This window comes from Sinocyclocheilus anshuiensis, unplaced genomic scaffold (assembly GCF_001515605.1).
Source record: "Sinocyclocheilus anshuiensis isolate Anshui unplaced genomic scaffold, SAMN03320099.WGS_v1.1 scaffold235, whole genome shotgun sequence".
Taxonomy (NCBI): Eukaryota; Metazoa; Chordata; class Actinopteri; order Cypriniformes; family Cyprinidae; genus Sinocyclocheilus; species Sinocyclocheilus anshuiensis.
In genome coordinates, this window is record NW_015552562.1 from 2,122,924 (window position 1) to 2,143,382 (window position 20,459).

The following is a 20,459-nucleotide window of genomic DNA, read 5'->3' on the forward strand; positions in this document are numbered from 1 at the left end:
TGTATTTTTGGCTATTGCTACAAATATACCCCAGCGACTTAAGACTGGTTTTGTGGTCCAGGGTTACACACACACACACACACACACACATATATATATATATATATATATATATATATATATATAAACACTCTGTTGAGTGAAGTAGCTGCATAATTGCTCTGTGCTTTGTCCTTTTTTTATAGGGGCCTCATCTGATACTTTTGGATTCCCACCAAGAGATGTTAAAGCAGATGAAATGGTGAGTCCAGTACAGTTTTAGCAGTTTTAGGTCATTTTCATTATCATGACCTTTCCTATTTTTTATGGCTATGTCAGTACCGATCCCGAACAAAACAAGATGTATTGAGGACAATCAAGAGAATGGTGGAGGAGAACAGGGTCATCAGAGAGCGGTTACTCACCTTGAGGCAGCAGAGCCGAAGCAAATGAGGTTTGTCCTGTTAAAAGGGATAGTTCAACCCAAAATAGAAAATTCTGTCATCATTTGTTCACCCCTTTATGATATGCCATGGGTGTCCAATCCTGCTTCTGGAGGGCCAGTATCCTGCAGAATTTAGCATCAACCAGCTCCAACACATTTGCCTGGAAGTTTCTAGTGAGTCTGAAGCCCTTGATTACTTTGGCTCAGGTGTATTTAATTAAAGTTGAAGGTGAATCTGTTTGGACACCTCTGTTTTACACCAATATTATTAGATTTTTTTCATGCACAAAAGAAGAATTTTTGAAGAATGTTCATATGAACTGCGTGTTCATTAAAAAAAAAAGAACAAAAATAGACTTTAAAATATATATAAAAGTAGCCTATATGACTGTGCACATGCTGTGACTAGTCTACAAGTCTTTTTTAGCCGTTATTACAGGAACAGACTGAAATTTACAGTATATGTATGAGAAAGAGCTGTGTGAAGAACATTACAGGGAGGATAAATAAGGACATACGTTTTTACTGTTATAGGTAAACGTGTCATAATAATGCAAAATCATTCAATTCAACTGATTTTCATTTTGTAGCCTAATTCTTTTTAATTTATGCATTTAGCAGACGCTTTGAAGCAACTTACAGTGCATTCATGCTATACATTTTTTACCAGTATGTGTGTTCCCTGGGAATTGAACAAACAACCTTTTGCGCCGCTAACGCAATGCTCTACCACTGAGCCACAGGAACACTTACTAATTTTTATTTTATTTGACTTATTAAATTTTAATCTTAATATCTTAATATTAATTATTTTTAATTTCAGTTTCAGGTTGTACCACATACAGCAAATTTTCAAGAGGAAAGGAATGTTCACATGCCACAATGCTGTTTATTATATTGCCTCCATATATGTTATTAATAGAATCTAAAATCTAAATTCTTAGGGCTTTAAAAAATAAGAAATTTACGGAGGGCATGAGCATGACTTACAGATGACCACTAGATGGTGATATTTCCAAAATTAAGAGCAACTACATAAAATGTAGAAGGGCTCTTACTTCCACACTCTCCATTTAAATTATACGATATGTACTAGTTGCTGTTTTTGTTATTACTTTTTTTTTAATTTATAAGGAGAACGACCTTCTAATGTGTTAATTCATTAACTTTATAGGACTTCTTTCATCACTAAAACGGTTTGTCTTCCCATTGGTTTGTTCCATTGTCAGCTGTAGAGTTACTATTTAAGCTTTCTAGTGACAGATTGTATTTTGTTATTGCATGTCAGGTTGATACAATCACTGATTACATTTATTTATTTAACTGATTCTAGAGTTTTTTTTTTTTTAAAACAACAACACAAGGTAGTAGAGAAAGGTTTGTTATTGTATGTCAAGTTGTTTGTGACACAAATGTTTATTAAAACACTGAATGACCATCACTGATTACATTTATCTTATTTCTATTCTATTCTAATCTATTGTATTTTAACTCATACTAGATGTTTCAAAAAGCAACAAAAGGAGACTTACTTAGAATTCACTGAAGACAGTTGTCAGTAAATGTTTTGCCCACAACAAAATTGCATTACATTCCCAGTGTCACAGGAGCTCAACATCTTGCGTATGCAGGTTGTGGTTTTGTGGCAGAAATCATCAAATAGAAAAGCTATTGTTGAGAACATGACCTCAGACATGTAAAATGAGATAGATTAATCATGTTGTCAAGTCATGTCTGTATAATGAAGCAATAAACCCAAGGCTTGATTACAAACCATAGTTTAGGCCCCTCTCCTGGGCGCCTGTGATGATTATGTGTTTTCCTCAAGCATCAGCTAAATGGCAGTGGGTAGATCTCTTAAGATTAAATGCAGGTTAAATGCAACTACTGTAAATGTTTGTTGTTTAGAACTCGAGTAAGAAAAGGAATAGTTGCTTGGGGATGTTTAGATCTGACAGTAACCAGCTAAACATGTATTTCGCAATAGATTATATAGCCCTTACAACGTGTATGGTTCTTGTAATTAAGTATCGCACAATGAATCAGCAGTAAATTGATAGGAGCATGTAAAAACTGAACTGAACTGGCATAAACTATTAAACAAACTTCTAAGAAAGTGGAAAGTCCAGAACAGTGAACAGCAGTTGCGCACGACTGCGTGACATTCAGGCCTTGCACATTTGATACGGATTCCAACACTGCATTAAGCTGTAATTATTTTCACCACCAGGCTCATTTAGGTTCATGTGTTGAAACACGCTAAACAAGTGGAGCCACACCTTCTCTTTTGCACTGTTATGAGTCCTTAGCCACAAGCAGGGGTTGCTTAATGTAATTTTTATAATGATGTGCGGATAAACAGGGAAAACACAAATGATCTCTCACAGGATAAGATAGCAATATTGGACCACACCGCATCAATGTACACAATTTCCAGACACAGTATGACAAATACAACTCTTTCACGCACACATGTAGTGGATATATCCACTCTAAGAAAAGTCTGTAAAAATAGCATATCATCACTCTTAAAAATAAAGGTGCTTCACGATGCCATAGAAGAACCTTTTTGTCTAAATGGTTCCATAAAGAACCTTTAACATCTGAAGAACCTTTCTGTTTCACAAAAGCTTCTTTGTGGCGAAAGAAGGTTCTTCAGATTATAAAAAGGTAAGAAAGAGATGGTTCTTTAAAGAACCTTTGACTGAATGGTTCTTTGTGGAACCAAAAATGGTTCTTCTATGGCATCGCTGTGAAGAACCTTTTCAAGCACCTTTATTTTTAAGAGTTAATGTACCATGTTAATGTGAAGGAGTTTTCTGTATTGATTTTTCACAGGTGATTTTGAATCGTGTATTGAATTTTGTTGTGCTCTGAATCATGTGTCGTGTTTTAGGGTTAAATTAAATATCCGTAAACTTAATGGAAAATTACCAGCACTTTTTCTGTTTTCTCTTAGTGTCTATTTTATTTTGTCCCACTTATTTTTTTTACCTACTCTGTAATAAATCAATTAATGTATTGCTTGGGCAGTAGATATATCTTCTGTGACCAGCCTTGCTTTATGTTTCCTTTGAATTTAGCTTCAAAGGGCTCATTGAAATTCAATACAATATAGTTTTTCAATTTGGTTGGTTGAATTTTCTTTTCTCCTGTCTACATCACATTAAAGCTATGTATCATTCTTTCCACTTCATCTTTGGCATTCAGATTTAATATATTCTGTTAAATGAAACATTATGTCATAATTAGCTCCAGTAGACAGATGTAATCTCTGTTTTCAGCTCTCAACTTTGCACTGGCTTGATGTGGTTGGATGCACACAAAGCAGCACAAAGACAATGACAGTGACTCAGCTTTATGCTTCCACACACATCTTATGCTACTGGTTACATTTGCACATCTTTTCCCTCACAGCTTATTTCCTTTTAGCGACAGCATCCATAATTAATGAAATATCACCCCTTGAACAGCTGGAATTAGTTCTGAGGCTAAAAAGCTCTCTGTTTGAAGCACATGGGAGGAGTTATTGTGAAAGCATAGGCACATTGTAGTTGCTTCTGGAACACCGTTAATATCACCGATAACAACTGACTGCTGAAACTGTACAGACCTGTAAATATATTGCACAAATTCAGCACCACCTGAAAAACATATTAGATTACTAAACTAGATTACGTAATCAGATTCCAAAAATGAGGTACTTGTAATTAGATTACATTTTAAAATGCTCATAATCAGATTACAGTTGATTACATATTCACACAATGGCAGTAAATTATTCTTCATTTATTGATTCTCCACAGTTCTTTTTTTCTTTTAAATGTTCCTTTCTGAATGAATCTACCACTTACTGTATATAAATGAGACTAATAATTATGCAAGTTACTAAACACTGTCGATGCGCAACTGTGAAATCCTATGTCTTCATCATTTCCAGTGACCTAATTATTAATATTCAAAGTGTGGTCAAAACCTGAAAAACTTTGTCCATGTGATGTCATGTTTATTAATGTTTGTTCATGTAATGTAGGGTCATGCTATACATTTTTTACCAGTATGTGTGTTCCCTGGGAATTGAACAAACAACCTTTTGCGCCGCTAACGCAATGCTCTACCACTGAGCCACAGGAACACTTACTAATTTTTATTTTATTTGACTTATTAAATTTTAATCTTAATATCTTAATATTAATTATTTTTAATTTCAGTTTCAGGTTGTACCACATACAGCAAATTTTCAAGAGGAAAGGAATGTTCACATGCCACAATGCTGTTTATTATATTGCCTCCATATATGTTATTAATAGAATCTAAAATCTAAATTCTTAGGGCTTTAAAAAATAAGAAATTTACGGAGGGCATGAGCATGACTTACAGATGACCACTAGATGGTGATATTTCCAAAATTAAGAGCAACTACATAAAATGTAGAAGGGCTCTTACTTCCACACTCTCCATTTAAATTATACGATATGTACTAGTTGCTGTTTTTGTTATTACTTTTTTTTTAATTTATAAGGAGAACGACCTTCTAATGTGTTAATTCATTAACTTTATAGGACTTCTTTCATCACTAAAACGGTTTGTCTTCCCATTGGTTTGTTCCATTGTCAGCTGTAGAGTTACTATTTAAGCTTTCTAGTGACAGATTGTATTTTGTTATTGCATGTCAGGTTGATACAATCACTGATTACATTTATTTATTTAACTGATTCTAGAGTTTTTTTTTTTTTAAAACAACAACACAAGGTAGTAGAGAAAGGTTTGTTATTGTATGTCAAGTTGTTTGTGACACAAATGTTTATTAAAACACTGAATGACCATCACTGATTACATTTATCTTATTTCTATTCTATTCTAATCTATTGTATTTTAACTCATACTAGATGTTTCAAAAAGCAACAAAAGGAGACTTACTTAGAATTCACTGAAGACAGTTGTCAGTAAATGTTTTGCCCACAACAAAATTGCATTACATTCCCAGTGTCACAGGAGCTCAACATCTTGCGTATGCAGGTTGTGGTTTTGTGGCAGAAATCATCAAATAGAAAAGCTATTGTTGAGAACATGACCTCAGACATGTAAAATGAGATAGATTAATCATGTTGTCAAGTCATGTCTGTATAATGAAGCAATAAACCCAAGGCTTGATTACAAACCATAGTTTAGGCCCCTCTCCTGGGCGCCTGTGATGATTATGTGTTTTCCTCAAGCATCAGCTAAATGGCAGTGGGTAGATCTCTTAAGATTAAATGCAGGTTAAATGCAACTACTGTAAATGTTTGTTGTTTAGAACTCGAGTAAGAAAAGGAATAGTTGCTTGGGGATGTTTAGATCTGACAGTAACCAGCTAAACATGTATTTCGCAATAGATTATATAGCCCTTACAACGTGTATGGTTCTTGTAATTAAGTATCGCACAATGAATCAGCAGTAAATTGATAGGAGCATGTAAAAACTGAACTGAACTGGCATAAACTATTAAACAAACTTCTAAGAAAGTGGAAAGTCCAGAACAGTGAACAGCAGTTGCGCACGACTGCGTGACATTCAGGCCTTGCACATTTGATACGGATTCCAACACTGCATTAAGCTGTAATTATTTTCACCACCAGGCTCATTTAGGTTCATGTGTTGAAACACGCTAAACAAGTGGAGCCACACCTTCTCTTTTGCACTGTTATGAGTCCTTAGCCACAAGCAGGGGTTGCTTAATGTAATTTTTATAATGATGTGCGGATAAACAGGGAAAACACAAATGATCTCTCACAGGATAAGATAGCAATATTGGACCACACCGCATCAATGTACACAATTTCCAGACACAGTATGACAAATACAACTCTTTCACGCACACATGTAGTGGATATATCCACTCTAAGAAAAGTCTGTAAAAATAGCATATCATCACTCTTAAAAATAAAGGTGCTTCACGATGCCATAGAAGAACCTTTTTGTCTAAATGGTTCCATAAAGAACCTTTAACATCTGAAGAACCTTTCTGTTTCACAAAAGCTTCTTTGTGGCGAAAGAAGGTTCTTCAGATTATAAAAAGGTAAGAAAGAGATGGTTCTTTAAAGAACCTTTGACTGAATGGTTCTTTGTGGAACCAAAAATGGTTCTTCTATGGCATCGCTGTGAAGAACCTTTTCAAGCACCTTTATTTTTAAGAGTTAATGTACCATGTTAATGTGAAGGAGTTTTCTGTATTGATTTTTCACAGGTGATTTTGAATCGTGTATTGAATTTTGTTGTGCTCTGAATCATGTGTCGTGTTTTAGGGTTAAATTAAATATCCGTAAACTTAATGGAAAATTACCAGCACTTTTTCTGTTTTCTCTTAGTGTCTATTTTATTTTGTCCCACTTATTTTTTTTACCTACTCTGTAATAAATCAATTAATGTATTGCTTGGGCAGTAGATATATCTTCTGTGACCAGCCTTGCTTTATGTTTCCTTTGAATTTAGCTTCAAAGGGCTCATTGAAATTCAATACAATATAGTTTTTCAATTTGGTTGGTTGAATTTTCTTTTCTCCTGTCTACATCACATTAAAGCTATGTATCATTCTTTCCACTTCATCTTTGGCATTCAGATTTAATATATTCTGTTAAATGAAACATTATGTCATAATTAGCTCCAGTAGACAGATGTAATCTCTGTTTTCAGCTCTCAACTTTGCACTGGCTTGATGTGGTTGGATGCACACAAAGCAGCACAAAGACAATGACAGTGACTCAGCTTTATGCTTCCACACACATCTTATGCTACTGGTTACATTTGCACATCTTTTCCCTCACAGCTTATTTCCTTTTAGCGACAGCATCCATAATTAATGAAATATCACCCCTTGAACAGCTGGAATTAGTTCTGAGGCTAAAAAGCTCTCTGTTTGAAGCACATGGGAGGAGTTATTGTGAAAGCATAGGCACATTGTAGTTGCTTCTGGAACACCGTTAATATCACCGATAACAACTGACTGCTGAAACTGTACAGACCTGTAAATATATTGCACAAATTCAGCACCACCTGAAAAACATATTAGATTACTAAACTAGATTACGTAATCAGATTCCAAAAATGAGGTACTTGTAATTAGATTACATTTTAAAATGCTCATAATCAGATTACAGTTGATTACATATTCACACAATGGCAGTAAATTATTCTTCATTTATTGATTCTCCACAGTTCTTTTTTTCTTTTAAATGTTCCTTTCTGAATGAATCTACCACTTACTGTATATAAATGAGACTAATAATTATGCAAGTTACTAAACACTGTCGATGCGCAACTGTGAAATCCTATGTCTTCATCATTTCCAGTGACCTAATTATTAATATTCAAAGTGTGGTCAAAACCTGAAAAACTTTGTCCATGTGATGTCATGTTTATTAATGTTTGTTCATGTAATGTAGGGATTCCCAAGCTTTTGACATTTTTATGATTTCATTAATTATTAGCTTTTCATGAGCATTTCATGTAATGTAATGCTTAATGCATTTTATGATTTTGATAAAAAAAAAAAAGGAATGAAATATATTTTCTTTCCATTTGTTTTTTTGTTTTTCCTCAATATGGTACACAATAATCCCATTCAAGTCTATGTAATAAACAAGTTGGGTCAAAAGTAATCTAAAAGTAGTAGATTATGATACGAACTTTAATTTTCATCATGTAATTTGTAATCTGTAACTGACTACAATTTGTAAGTAATCTACCCAGAACGGGTGGTTTTAGCCATCTTTTGGTGTGAAAAAGCCCAACACGACCAAATTCCCGATTGTGAATGATATACAGCTACAATTTAAGACAATAAGGCTTTATTTAATAGATGTGAAGCAGTGACCCTGGTTGACGGCGATCTCATTAACCAGTGCTTTACGGCTTTTAATTCACAATGTGACAGAGAGCAATAAAATGCCCTGTACCTCCTGAATTATAAAACATATATATAAAAAAAGTCCTTGATCGAAGCAACCACAGGGTTCAGTTGCTTGTGTGAAGAAAATACCACAATACCACAAATCCATAAAGAATTCCTCAAAATCTGATGCTTAGAAGCCACACCGAAATGATTCTCAAGAATCTTACTTTTCCCAGAAATGTTTTTGTCATCTTAACTGCCAGTGCACAGGTATAATTGCATATTGCCATTAGGAAATAGAACGGTGTCAGGAAGAAGCCTTCAAGCGCTTTACATTGTGCAAGCGCTGATGAGGGTGTAATAAGAATCTGGATCCATATAGCCAAGAGGGACACAGACAGGCAGTCCAGCTGTGTCAGAAATATTAGGCTCACTGTGCATGTTTCATTTAGTATGTGAACCACTCACACTCAACAGCACTTCCAAGTCCTTCTTGACTGGCACTGCATATTTCATCGCATGGGGTCTGTTGGAAAAAGCTATCAAACAAACACTATCCGGGTGCAATTGTGCTGAACGTCATTCTTGCTAGCCATGTGAAGAGCCTTATCTGGTGTATTTTTACGTAATCTGAAAAATGAGGTCAAGTTTGATATTGTGCTGCATTTATGCACTGAATGTTCCCATAGTGCAATTCAACCCTAAAAGTGGGGTTGTCTGCTGCATCAAATACTTTGCCTCTAGGGACACAAATTGTGCATAATGGCCTGCTTACATTTCAGTGTAGCTTAATGAAGAGAAATTAACTGTTTAAAGGCAATGAACGGCGAAATTGTTATGAGGTCCAAATTAAAATCTTTCATTTAGTATATTTACAGAATTTCAAACTGAATAATGTAATTGTTATTCTTGGCTTCTTGCTTTTGTAGGATTAGTTTTTTTTTTTTTTTATATAAATGGCTTGTGGTGGTTAAATAAACACAAATTTGCTGAAGTGCAAATTATGTTCCCAAGCAATTTGAATTCAGCAGTCTAGTATAAAATTAGTCTTAAATGGTTTAATTAGTACAACTAACGGGATTACTTTTGTGTTTATGCTCATTTATAACATATATTGTTTCTAAAGTCACGCACTATTCAAACTAGGGCAAAAAACTATATATATACCAAATATATTTTGTAAACAGTGAAGCTCAATGAATTTTTGAAATATTTTTGAAAACCCTCACATACCAACATATCTTTAAAAATCTATTTCAGGGCCAAGAAAATGTATTTCCAATCTTACAGTAGCCTACGTTTAGGTTCTTTTTTAAAATATATATTTGCAAAAATATACAAAAAATATATTGCTAGAAAATATATTTACACAAATATATTTTGAAGCAAATTTTAGCAAATATATATTTTTTGGTATTTTGAAATATATTTGAAAATATATATTTTTTGCTAAGTATGACGTTTTCTAAATCCATCTGAACTGTGTAGTACTCAAAATGATGTAATTGCAGATCAAATGATGTTGTTCTCTGTGATACTGGCCCAGTGTCATATCCATGTTGAATTACGAGCCAAAGCAAGCAACAGAAATGATGGCTAAAGTGATTATAGTATACTACATTATCCTATGAATTTTCTAAAATAATACAGAGCTTTGTTAGTCTTCATTTCTCCTCATTTTCCCATCCTCAGACTGAAATAGCTGTTTGAGTTTGTTTATGGTTTTGCTTGGTCTCTGTTTGCCCTCAAAAGCAATCTGGGTCAAACAATTAAAATAGCAAATCCACTGTAAAGCATGTTGTTAATAAGAACCGATCAGTGTACTAGACATTTAAACTTGATGTTTAACATTTATTTGGCATGCTAACTATATAGTTTGTGTCATGCTTTTTAGTTTTGTACACAAAAATAATTAAAGCAAACTGTGTGAGTATTGCTTTCAAATTAAAAACACACAGCAATGCCAATGTATGTCAAATCTTATTGACTGCATTGATTTCTTTTTGCAGAAAAATGTATCTTTACATAATTAGGTCTTCCACTTGAATCAAATTATAGTCATCCGATATCTGAACAGCTTGCCTTCCCATGCTCTCTGTAGCAATTATTCCTTGTAACAATCTGCCTTGTCTAGAGCGCCAAGGATTATCTGTTAAAATTTCCCTCCAGTGTTGACCCTGTACATAGAGTTTGTATTGCATATTATGTGACAGTATTGGCAGAAGTTAACTTTCTGACGTTTTCTCTTTTTCCACTAATGAGCACAATACGCTGCTGCTCTCTCTGACATTTGTTTCTTCAACTTAATTCTCTAGTTTAACAATCTGAACGACTTTAAAGACGCCACAAAGGAACACAAATTACCTTGATTTTTAACCTCAGGAGTGCACCCTAATCACTGCTATTACTGAGGGGAATATGTAAAGGTGAATGCTAAAATGATTTAAGTATAGAACGCAATTGATGCGAACACAGTGATTCATAAAGCTTAATGAAGCCATAAACCGAGGCCTTTGCCACAGAATTAAACCTGTCACGATTACAGAGTATGACTCCTCTGGAGAGCTGTAATAATGGTGCAGGAGCCCAGACTTGGTGGAGACACTTAAGTGTTAGTTTTGACAGGACTGACTTGTACTTCTGCATTCTCTAGGAATCAAATAATTACCACAGTGCAATGCAAATCCTGCAGTGGGAAAAAGGGAGTTGCATGTTACGTTTGTTTTGCGTTGCATTTGTTTAGATTTCTCAGATAAATCTCGCCTGAATTGTGTAAAGAGCGTTACATTAAATGCACATTTCGTTTAACCTTTTCCATCAGTTAAGAATCAGTTTTAATTACAGTGCATTTTACTCGTGAACCCTGACGAGTAGAGTTCACAGTCTTTAAATTGACAGACTCGGGCTATATGAGTGGGCGCCATACACCTTGAGAAGGTAGCAATTTTCTGGTATTATGTTAAATCCTGGTAAAAAAAAAAAAAGAACCGGATTCCAGGAGCCTAATTACAAGGTGTTAATAGCAACAACAATATAATTACTGTAATTTACACACTAGCCTGAAAACTTTATTCCCCTCCAAATGTATGTCACAAATTTGATCATATTTCATTTTTTGCTGTTGCTGTGTTTAGGTTTTGATAAATTGCTGCATATGTATTTTTTCGAAAACACTACTAGGCAACTTTGGATCGAGTCAGTTTGTTCTCAGCCTATTGTAAACAAAAAAGTTTCTATATGAAGAGTGAGTTTATGAAGTTACTATATTTTAGCTTGATTGTGCATCTGAACAAATTACTGATGTGAGAGCAATTTGAAGAAAAACTAATTTTAGCTTATATATTTCCCCACTAATCACCACATTATGCTCTAAATATAACCTCTTTATCCGTGAAGAGTATCATTTAAGGGCTCAGGAACTTGACTGCAGATCTCCGGATGATGCAAACCCTACAAACACTCATTCGGTGTCCAAAAAGCTGTCTAAGTAGGCGGCTCCCTAGGATTTGAGACGCAGCCTCTGAGTGAAAGATGATTGGTTCAAACTTTATAACGTTTGTCAAGTTATTGTTAGTTAGTAGTCATGTAAAAGTTAAGCAAGAGCAAGCGCGACTGCAGGTCCTTTCTCAAGGTTCCATGCGGAATATAGCTGTAGTGATTTTTCCCCGGAATGATTTCAGCTAATTATAAAGGTAAAACTTCCTCCGATGAAGAAGATGATGATCAGGGTTCACGGTCATCTCCGCCGGAGCGTTCAGTCCAGAAGAAAATTCTGTCGTTCAGCATCGAAGCCCTCATGTCGAAGAAAGGACGGAGTGAATCAACTTCACACGAACCGATTCAGATGCCCTGCATAATAAATCCGGACGATCGATCAGTGATTTATTCAGAGTCAGTGGATTTCCCCAAGCGCTGTGAATCTGTCAAAGAGGACTCTTCCTGGATCAATAAACCCAGATTATCACCACGTAAGTTGCCATATACTAGTTGGACACTTAAATAATAAAGTTTCAATGTTTGAATGACATTATACAGTTTTAGATATTAATAACGTGGCATTTGTAAACAATAGCCTAACTGACTTCCTCAAAACTAACTTTTCTGAGACATTGTTGCAATCAACTGGTGTCAGTTTCATTTGTAGGGAGTGATTCTAGCAGAATAATCACAGGACTTTATTTTAAATGGAATATATGAAGACTTAGAGATATTTCTTTTAAATGAGCATTTTATCAGGCTCCTATGAAGAAAAACACATTTTTGAAAATAAGGCATTCAGTAACATGACTAACCTTTTCTTTGCCATTAAAGTGAAATTACTGAACCTAAACATAGGAGCATGATTAAAAATGCTAATTTAAAAGAAAAACGCTCAGATTAACTTTTTGCATCTGAAGTCTTCAAATTCATCAAAAATAATGAAGACTTGTAAAATAATGATAGAATAGCAATACATAAAGAATATACATTGCCCTCCAAAAATTTAAAACCGATTAGTCATTACATAACAAAATCTTAAACCAAGTAATAAGCACAGCATCATCAAGACAAAAAAGAAACAAAAATCATTATTTACAGGCATAACGAGAAAGTCTGATTTCCAAATGAAGTATTCAGACACAGCAGATATGACCTGGTGTGTGCACTTTATGAGTTTGTCCAGTGTTAAAACAAATTAGTCATCAGCCCGAGCTGTTTATTACCGAGTAACTAGTTTACAAGCTAATTTCTGAACTAATTTTACAGGACCGCCGAGTCCCGCGACATGCACCCTCCGAAAGCACAAGACGAACCGTAAACCCCGAACCCCTTTCACCACCTCTCAGCTCTTGGCCCTGGAGCGGAAGTTTCGTCAGAAGCAATACCTGTCTATCGCAGAACGTGCCGAATTCTCCAGCTCTCTCAGCCTGACCGAGACCCAGGTGAAGATCTGGTTCCAGAACCGAAGAGCGAAGGCCAAGCGGCTGCAGGAGGCACAGCTGGAGAGGCTCAAAATGACCAGCAAACCCATCTTACATCCCAGCCTCACTCTGCCGTTTCCACTCTGTACGCAGACCCAGACAGCAGCTCTCTTGTGCGGACAGTCTTTCCACTTCAGCAGACATATGCTGCCCTTTGCACCTGTAGGAATATACTCCACACCGGTGGGTTACAGCGCGTGTCCTCTCTCCAAAGACGGCTTCTCTGTGGAGCCAGTCTAGAGGATCTATTGCATCAACTTTAACTATTCACGGAAACACTTCTGGTTTATCTGCTGGACATACTGACATTTTTATGTTTGATAGGACATTATAGGACATTTTAATTTTCATTTTTGAATGTGACATTACACTCTTAAAAATTAAGGATCCAAAAAGAGGTTTTCTGATACCATAGAAGCATTTTAGAACCTTAAAGTGAACAGTTTTCAATGTAAATAACATTGAAAGAACCTTTTATACCATGTAAAAGTTCCATGAATGTTAAAAGGTTCTTCATAGAACCAAAGATTCCAATAAAGAATCTTCATTTTTAAGAGTGTAAGCTACTTTGGAAGCCACAAAGAATAAATGGAAATGTAGATTTGCAGTTTTTTTTTTTAAGTGTCACAAAATGCAATCCCATTCTTGTAAGTCTTCTCTAACTTCCAGGGCATTTTAGGATATTATATTACCCAATATTTTGCATTAAAATATTGATCCTAGTGGGATTTTGAGTCACACTAAAGAAAATGTCAAAGCATATTAATTATTTTACAACATAAACTTAGAATAAAGTATATTTGTATGACAAATCCTAATTTTGAATGTGTTTATATCAAGCAAAAGTAACCTAATATGGTCACACTTGAAGGACTCACTATTAACTATGGTCTTTGCCGCAATAAACTTATAATTTGCTGCTTATTAATAGTTAGTAAGGTAGTTGTTAAGTTTAGGTATGGGTGAGGAATCTAAAATATGGTCATGCAGAATATATGTGCTATTAAGTATAGTAAACAGCCCACATGTTGGTAGTTAAGTGAGAACTGGTCCTTAAGTGTTACCCATAATATATATATATATTACTCTTTGTATTTACATTTAAGAAATTGAATTCAATTTTATTTACAGAATTTGCTGATTTAGAGTTACGACCTATAATATACAGGCTGGTTGATTTGTTCTTAATTGGAAATTTTAGAGTCAAATCTATTAAGATTAAACCATTTTTGCTCAGATTTGTGAGGTGTGAGTGTTTTAGGGAAACTTTGGAGACGGAGATCAGCTCAGCCTTAAATCCGCTGGATTGCTAATGCTTTTTAAATTGAGCTGCTGAAAAGAGGCTTTTAAGTGTTCATGCTCATAATCAGTGGAAATGTCGCCTGACCTGTGCAGCTCTTTTCATGCTGGTGGTCCCAGGAAAGTTAATTAAACGCACTAAAACACCGGGTCAGCCGCGTAAGTATTTCAGTTCGTAAATCTGCAATGGAGGAATGTGTCGACCTCTTGCTTTTCTAAAATGATCCTAAGGAATTCAGCGTTGCATGTAATTTATGACAGATTAATTGGCTCTGTTGTACAGCTGACTTTCCATGAAATAATCTATAATCTGCTGGTGTAATTACATATACGTGGGGTATCTAGACAGTAAAAATAGCCCGATATAATAGCCCCCTTCAGTCACAGTCACTGGAGTGAATTGAACACAACTGCTTATTTTCTATAGACACCAACTGAGTCTTACTTAGCTTGTCCCTTGATAGTTCTTCTCCGTCTGGTCTACACTTTTGAAACCTTTGTATTGTGATTTGACTTTGAGCCTTAACTGATGGTGAATGCCGAGCTCTACATCAACCAGACCCTTTACTAATTGTCCTTACCCTGTGTGTATGCTAAAAGCTCAGTGATAAAGAGCAAAAAGCATTACATGATTCTTTTGCTCACTTAACTGTGGCGTTGTCTGGCACTGACTAAGTGTTTCTCGTCACTGAACGACCATGTTACAATTAGCAGTCATTTCACAGTCCATTTCTGGTTCTTTGTTTTTAAAACAAGCTGCAGCATTAGTTTGATAACGGATCTTTCTGACTTTTTTTGATAACAGATCTCTCTTGACTTTTGAGTTTCACTCCTTCTTGGTTGAAGTTTGAAAGATCTGTTCAGGCCACTGAGTGGAAAGCTCTGATCCTGAGTGACTACGATCAGGGAGGTCGACAAAGGTGTTTTTTATTTTTATTATAATTCATGCAAATGTAGAACTTCAGACTATTAAACACTGAGCCTGTGATAAAATAAAACAGTTTACTATATAATAGCCTCCCACTGACCCTAAAACTAAGCATTACTTTTACTTGGTAACATTTTACAATATGGTTTTGTTAGTTAAAGTTGCTAAAATGCATTAACTAACAGTGAGCAATACATTTAATTAATCAATTAATAAAACTACTGTTTACTGTTAGTTCATGTTAGCTCAGGTCTATTAAATAATATTAACAGATGCAACTTTTGATTTTAACAATGTATTGGTTAATGTTAACATAAAACAACTTAAGATTAATAAATGCTTTAGAAGTATTTTTCATCGTTAGTTCATGTTAACTAATGTAGTTAACTAATTCTAACAAATGAAACCTTATTGGAAAGTGCTACACTTTTTATATATTTATTTTTTATTGTGTTTATTGTTTGTAGCACTTGAACTTAAACGTAAAACGGCACAATACATTTAAGTGAAACAAAGCGATTTTTATGTTTCACAACAGAAATATGACTGGAAAGATATATTGCCACTATAACATCTGATTGTGACCCCGGGTATATTTTATGTCACACAGATGTTGTGCAGTGTTTTTTACTTTCTCAAGGTGGGATCTGTACTCTTGATGCTAAAATATAATGAAAATGCTTTCATTTATTACGATAGCTAACAAAGTACTACATGGCACATCTACAGCAGATATTGTGTTTAACAATATATTCACATCTGCTGGAAAGGCATTTCCCATTTGCTCTTAAAAGAGTTGGAATTCCTTTTGTGGACTACAAACAACAACTCTGCTAATGACAGAAGTAAATAATCTGTGACTAAATACTGATAAAGCACAAGTCTGGTTCTAACAACAAAAAAACAGTGGCTTCAAAACATGACTGGCTTCCTATATGCTGCTATACAGATTTTTTTTATATGCACCAGATGGCATAATTCTGATTGTTAACCAGCTGTGTTGGTGTTTTAACTATATTTGCCCACTAGGTGTAGCAATGTCTTTGAGAAAATAAAGACAAGGCATTTACAATGGCCATGAAATAAAAGAGATACAGATTTTATTGTAAACATATTTATTTAGTATATATTATTGTAATATATATATATAGAATATGTTTAATAAATATGTTTACAATAAAATCTGTTTTAGTAATTATAATACAATGTATCTCTATATAATATATGTATCTCTATATAATAATATTATATTGATTGTACTTACGTAACAGTATACAATACATTTTGGTGATTTTCTTTTTGTTTCACAAGAGTAATAAAAAGATAAGATAAAAAGAAATATGAATGGAGAGACATAGTACCACTAACATCTGACCCCCCGTATATTTTTTTGTGACAAGTATAATCTCGTGCAACATTTTTACCTGCCCAAGGTTGCATTTGTGAACAAACCTCCCGTGCCTGTCATTTTTTTATAGACACACAATTCCAACTTCCATCTTCAGACCAAATAATTTGTGCACAATGTTTACACAAAATATGTGAGGTGCGTCCAGGGTGGAATAAACTGTGGTAATTGCTCAAAGCAGCGCACAAGTGATTGACAAAGAGCACAATGGCTCTGATGGGGAGGAAAAGACGCCAGCCGATGCTGCTGTGCTGAGCTCCACTGCACACCTGCCAACATAACATCTCTCTGCTCACCAGAGCATGCAGCAAAACCAGTCTGAGAGAAACAAACTTCAGACTTTGTGTTTTCCTCTTCACTAGGCTTCAGAGAAACATGCTTACTCAAAACAAGAGGCTGGCTGATAGAATCAGGTAGAATGATTCAATGATGAAAAGTCTGCCTGTTTTACAGGCAATGCAGCCAGTGCATGTGCACATAGTTCATGTCATTTGTTTACATCAATGTGGCAAAAACACACTGTTCGGTTCGTCCCAATGAGATTAAATGTCACATTTAGATGGAGGAAGATAGGTTTACACAATGGAAATCCATCTTTCAGCTACAGCAGAGCATAAAAAGAGTCATATCTGAGCACACGGTGACTCCAGTCCTCCAGAGGCTGAAATGAAACACTCTTTTTATTTTAGATGGTGTCATTATGGGAAATCCCTTTATCTTGCTTCAAAGCCCTTGAGCAGGTGTGTTTCATGAAACAATCACTTTATTCAGCCTCTTAACGGCAGGGGAAAGAGGCTGTCTGAAAGCAATTCTCCAGGAAGATCTCTCTCTCTCTAGTTATGCAGACGCCGACGATGACAATCATTAAACACTACTAACACAAACTCAGGTGGCTAAAGATGTTCATTTTAATATCATTTAGGCCAATTATTCTTAGTCAGTGGGTTGGGAATCAAAAATGGGTCATAGGTGTGTTCTGATAGGATTGCAGGCCGCAGGGGAAAATGATGCTTATGCAAATAGGAAGGGCAGTGTCTGTTTACAGTCAGTGCAAAAATGATCCTTGCGGAGACTGTTTTCAATAACTCTGCCCACTATTGCTCAGATAGTTTACCTTCAGTACAAATAGCATATTACTTCTATTTATGATTTGTGTGAAGCATCCGTTTCTACATGCACTAAGCAAAATGCTATTGGTGTAAGCGTACTGATATTTAAACAGCATAACAATCTAACTGCTTTTCAAACATTTGCATAACTTTTTAAAAATGAAATGAATACTTTTATTCAGCAAGGATGCATTGAATTTATCAAAAGATTTCTATTGCGACATAGATGCTGTGCTTTTGAACTTTCTTACATCAAAGAATCCTAAAAACGGTTTTAGCAAAACTATGAAGGAGCACAACTGTTTCAGCATTGATAATGATAATCATAAATGTTTCTTGAGCTGCAAATCAGCATATTAGAATGATTTCTGAAGGATCATGTGACACTGAAGACTGAAGTAATGATGCTGAAAATTCAGCTTTGCATCACAGGATTGAATTACATTTCACAATTTTTGCTATTTTTTCAAACGGAAAGCAGCTATTTTAAATTGTAATAATATTTTACATTATTTTTGATCAAATAAATCTCTTGGTGAGCATGAGAGACTTCTTTCAGTAATCTTTTAAACAGTAGTGTAGCTTTTTAATAGTCAAGTCACCTTTATTAATATAGAGCTTTATTCAGTAGGCTACAGATTGCTTCAAAGCAGCTTCACAGTAATAAACAGGAAAATATCAGAATCGATGAAAACTTTTTCAAATATGAGACATATTCAAATTCTGCTTTATAGGTTATGGTGTCATAATTTAGCTCAAGACAGTTCAGTGTTGGGTCATTTCAGTTCAATAACTAAAGTTAATCAATTATGAAATTCAGCTATAAGCAGCTCCAGAATCGTCATTTAGCTCGAGTCAATTTAATGTTAATTCAAATCAGTGTTGACGTTGCAAAATTCATCAATTATGAAACCGCTGATTCAACTGTAAAACAGCTCCACAGACGACAATTGTGTCATTATTCAGCTCAATTTAGTTTGTGTTGTTCTCATCCAATAGTGTCAACGCTGTTAAATCATTAACTGAACATTTTATGTCTTTTGCTTAACTCTGTCCCAAATTCACAAACTTGCAATGCAACACAGGCACCTCCACTATCACGAGTGGACACGCCCCTTACTGGTGATTGGCTAGAAGTGTGTTTTGCTCGGACCATTCCACTTTCATCAGTTTTTCTCAGAATTCACTTACTGCACCTTTAAGAGAGAAAATATCAAAGGCAGTGTGTCCAGTCAAACTCTTCTGTATTTTGACACAAATTCATCAGTAACTAGCCAAATTAGGCAGAAGCCAACAAGAGTGATGTTTGTGACATCCTCAAATACCATAAACAAAATGATACAAAGAAAAGAAAAGCCAGACTATATTAAATACAGGTTCACCAGGCCATAATGTGTTTTTGCTAATGAAACCATCAAAGAGCCATTTAGAAATGACCGGTGCATGGGTAGATTATTTACAAAATGTACTCTGTAGTTACTGATTACAAATTACATGTTGAAAATTGTAGTCAGTAATGTACTCTTGATTACTCATTTTAGGTATTGTACTGACTACTTTTGGATTACTTTTGACATAACGTATAGATGTAAATAGGATTACTGTTCCAAAAAGCAAAGGAAAATACAATTTATGACCACTAACGGACATTACAGAACATGCAAATGTGTTGTTAAATTACTGAAATATTAATTTAAAATCTCAGGTGGACTTCAAGGAAATATCTTAGGTCAAACGTTTGGGAACCCCTTCATCACATGTAATCATGTAATCCATAAAAAGTAACTGTAATCTGATTATGAGCATTGTAAAACATAATATAATAATTACAAGTACTAAAATTTTGGAATCTGATTACATAATCCAGATTACATGTAATCAGTTACTACCCAGCATTAGAAGTCGTCAACACTTTAGAATACTGTATCGTTAATGAATAACTACACAGGAACAAATGACTAATGCACTATTAACATTTAACTACTATTAACTAACAATAAACTCTGATTAACAATTTAGAAAGTAATAGCGGTCGGTTGAAACTGGTAGTTCACTATTAGCTAATCAATAACTACTATTTTCTTTATATATCCTGGAGAACTACTAAGAACTACTGTATACAGGTTCATAATTAATGTGAATTATGCATAACGTATTCTTAATTATAAAAAGTGAAGATCATGTAACCCACTAGTAACGGCTCAAGTATTTCCAAATGCTTCTAAAGGAACTACTAATTACTTGGATCAGTATTCTAAAGTGAAAATCATCATAACTCCCTAATATTGGCTGACGTCATTTTAAGCTTATGAGATATATATATATAAGGTTTTGCATAGTAATGACTCAAGTGTTACTACATTCTTCTGAAGAAATTACTCATTATTTAGTATTCTAAAGTGAAGATCACGGTAACCCACTAGTAATGATTTAAGAGTTACCAAATTTAGCAAAATGAAT

At 34.7% G+C, this 20,459-nt stretch overlaps 1 protein-coding gene across 1 annotated transcript; it reads left to right on the forward strand.

The window, feature by feature from the left end:
- Positions 1 to 11,938: 11,938 nt before the first annotated feature.
- Positions 11,939 to 13,524, forward strand: msx2a (muscle segment homeobox 2a). The gene is made up of 2 exons (XM_016455388.1): positions 11,939 to 12,262; positions 13,041 to 13,524. The coding sequence occupies exons 1-2, from the start codon at positions 11,965 to 11,967 to the stop codon at positions 13,493 to 13,495; spliced, it is 753 nt and encodes a 250-aa protein (XP_016310874.1). The 5' UTR covers positions 11,939 to 11,964; the 3' UTR covers positions 13,496 to 13,524.
- Positions 13,525 to 20,459: the final 6,935 nt, after the last annotated feature.

Excerpts from the sequence above, each read along its gene's own strand:
- msx2a (XM_016455388.1), top strand. The coding sequence starts at position 11,965 with ATGATTTCAGCTAATTATAAAGGTAAAACTTCCTCCGATGAAGAAGAT. Across the intron at positions 12,263-13,040 it reads TAAACCCAGATTATCACCAC|GACCGCCGAGTCCCGCGACA; the intron begins GTAAGTTGCCAT and ends CTAATTTTACAG.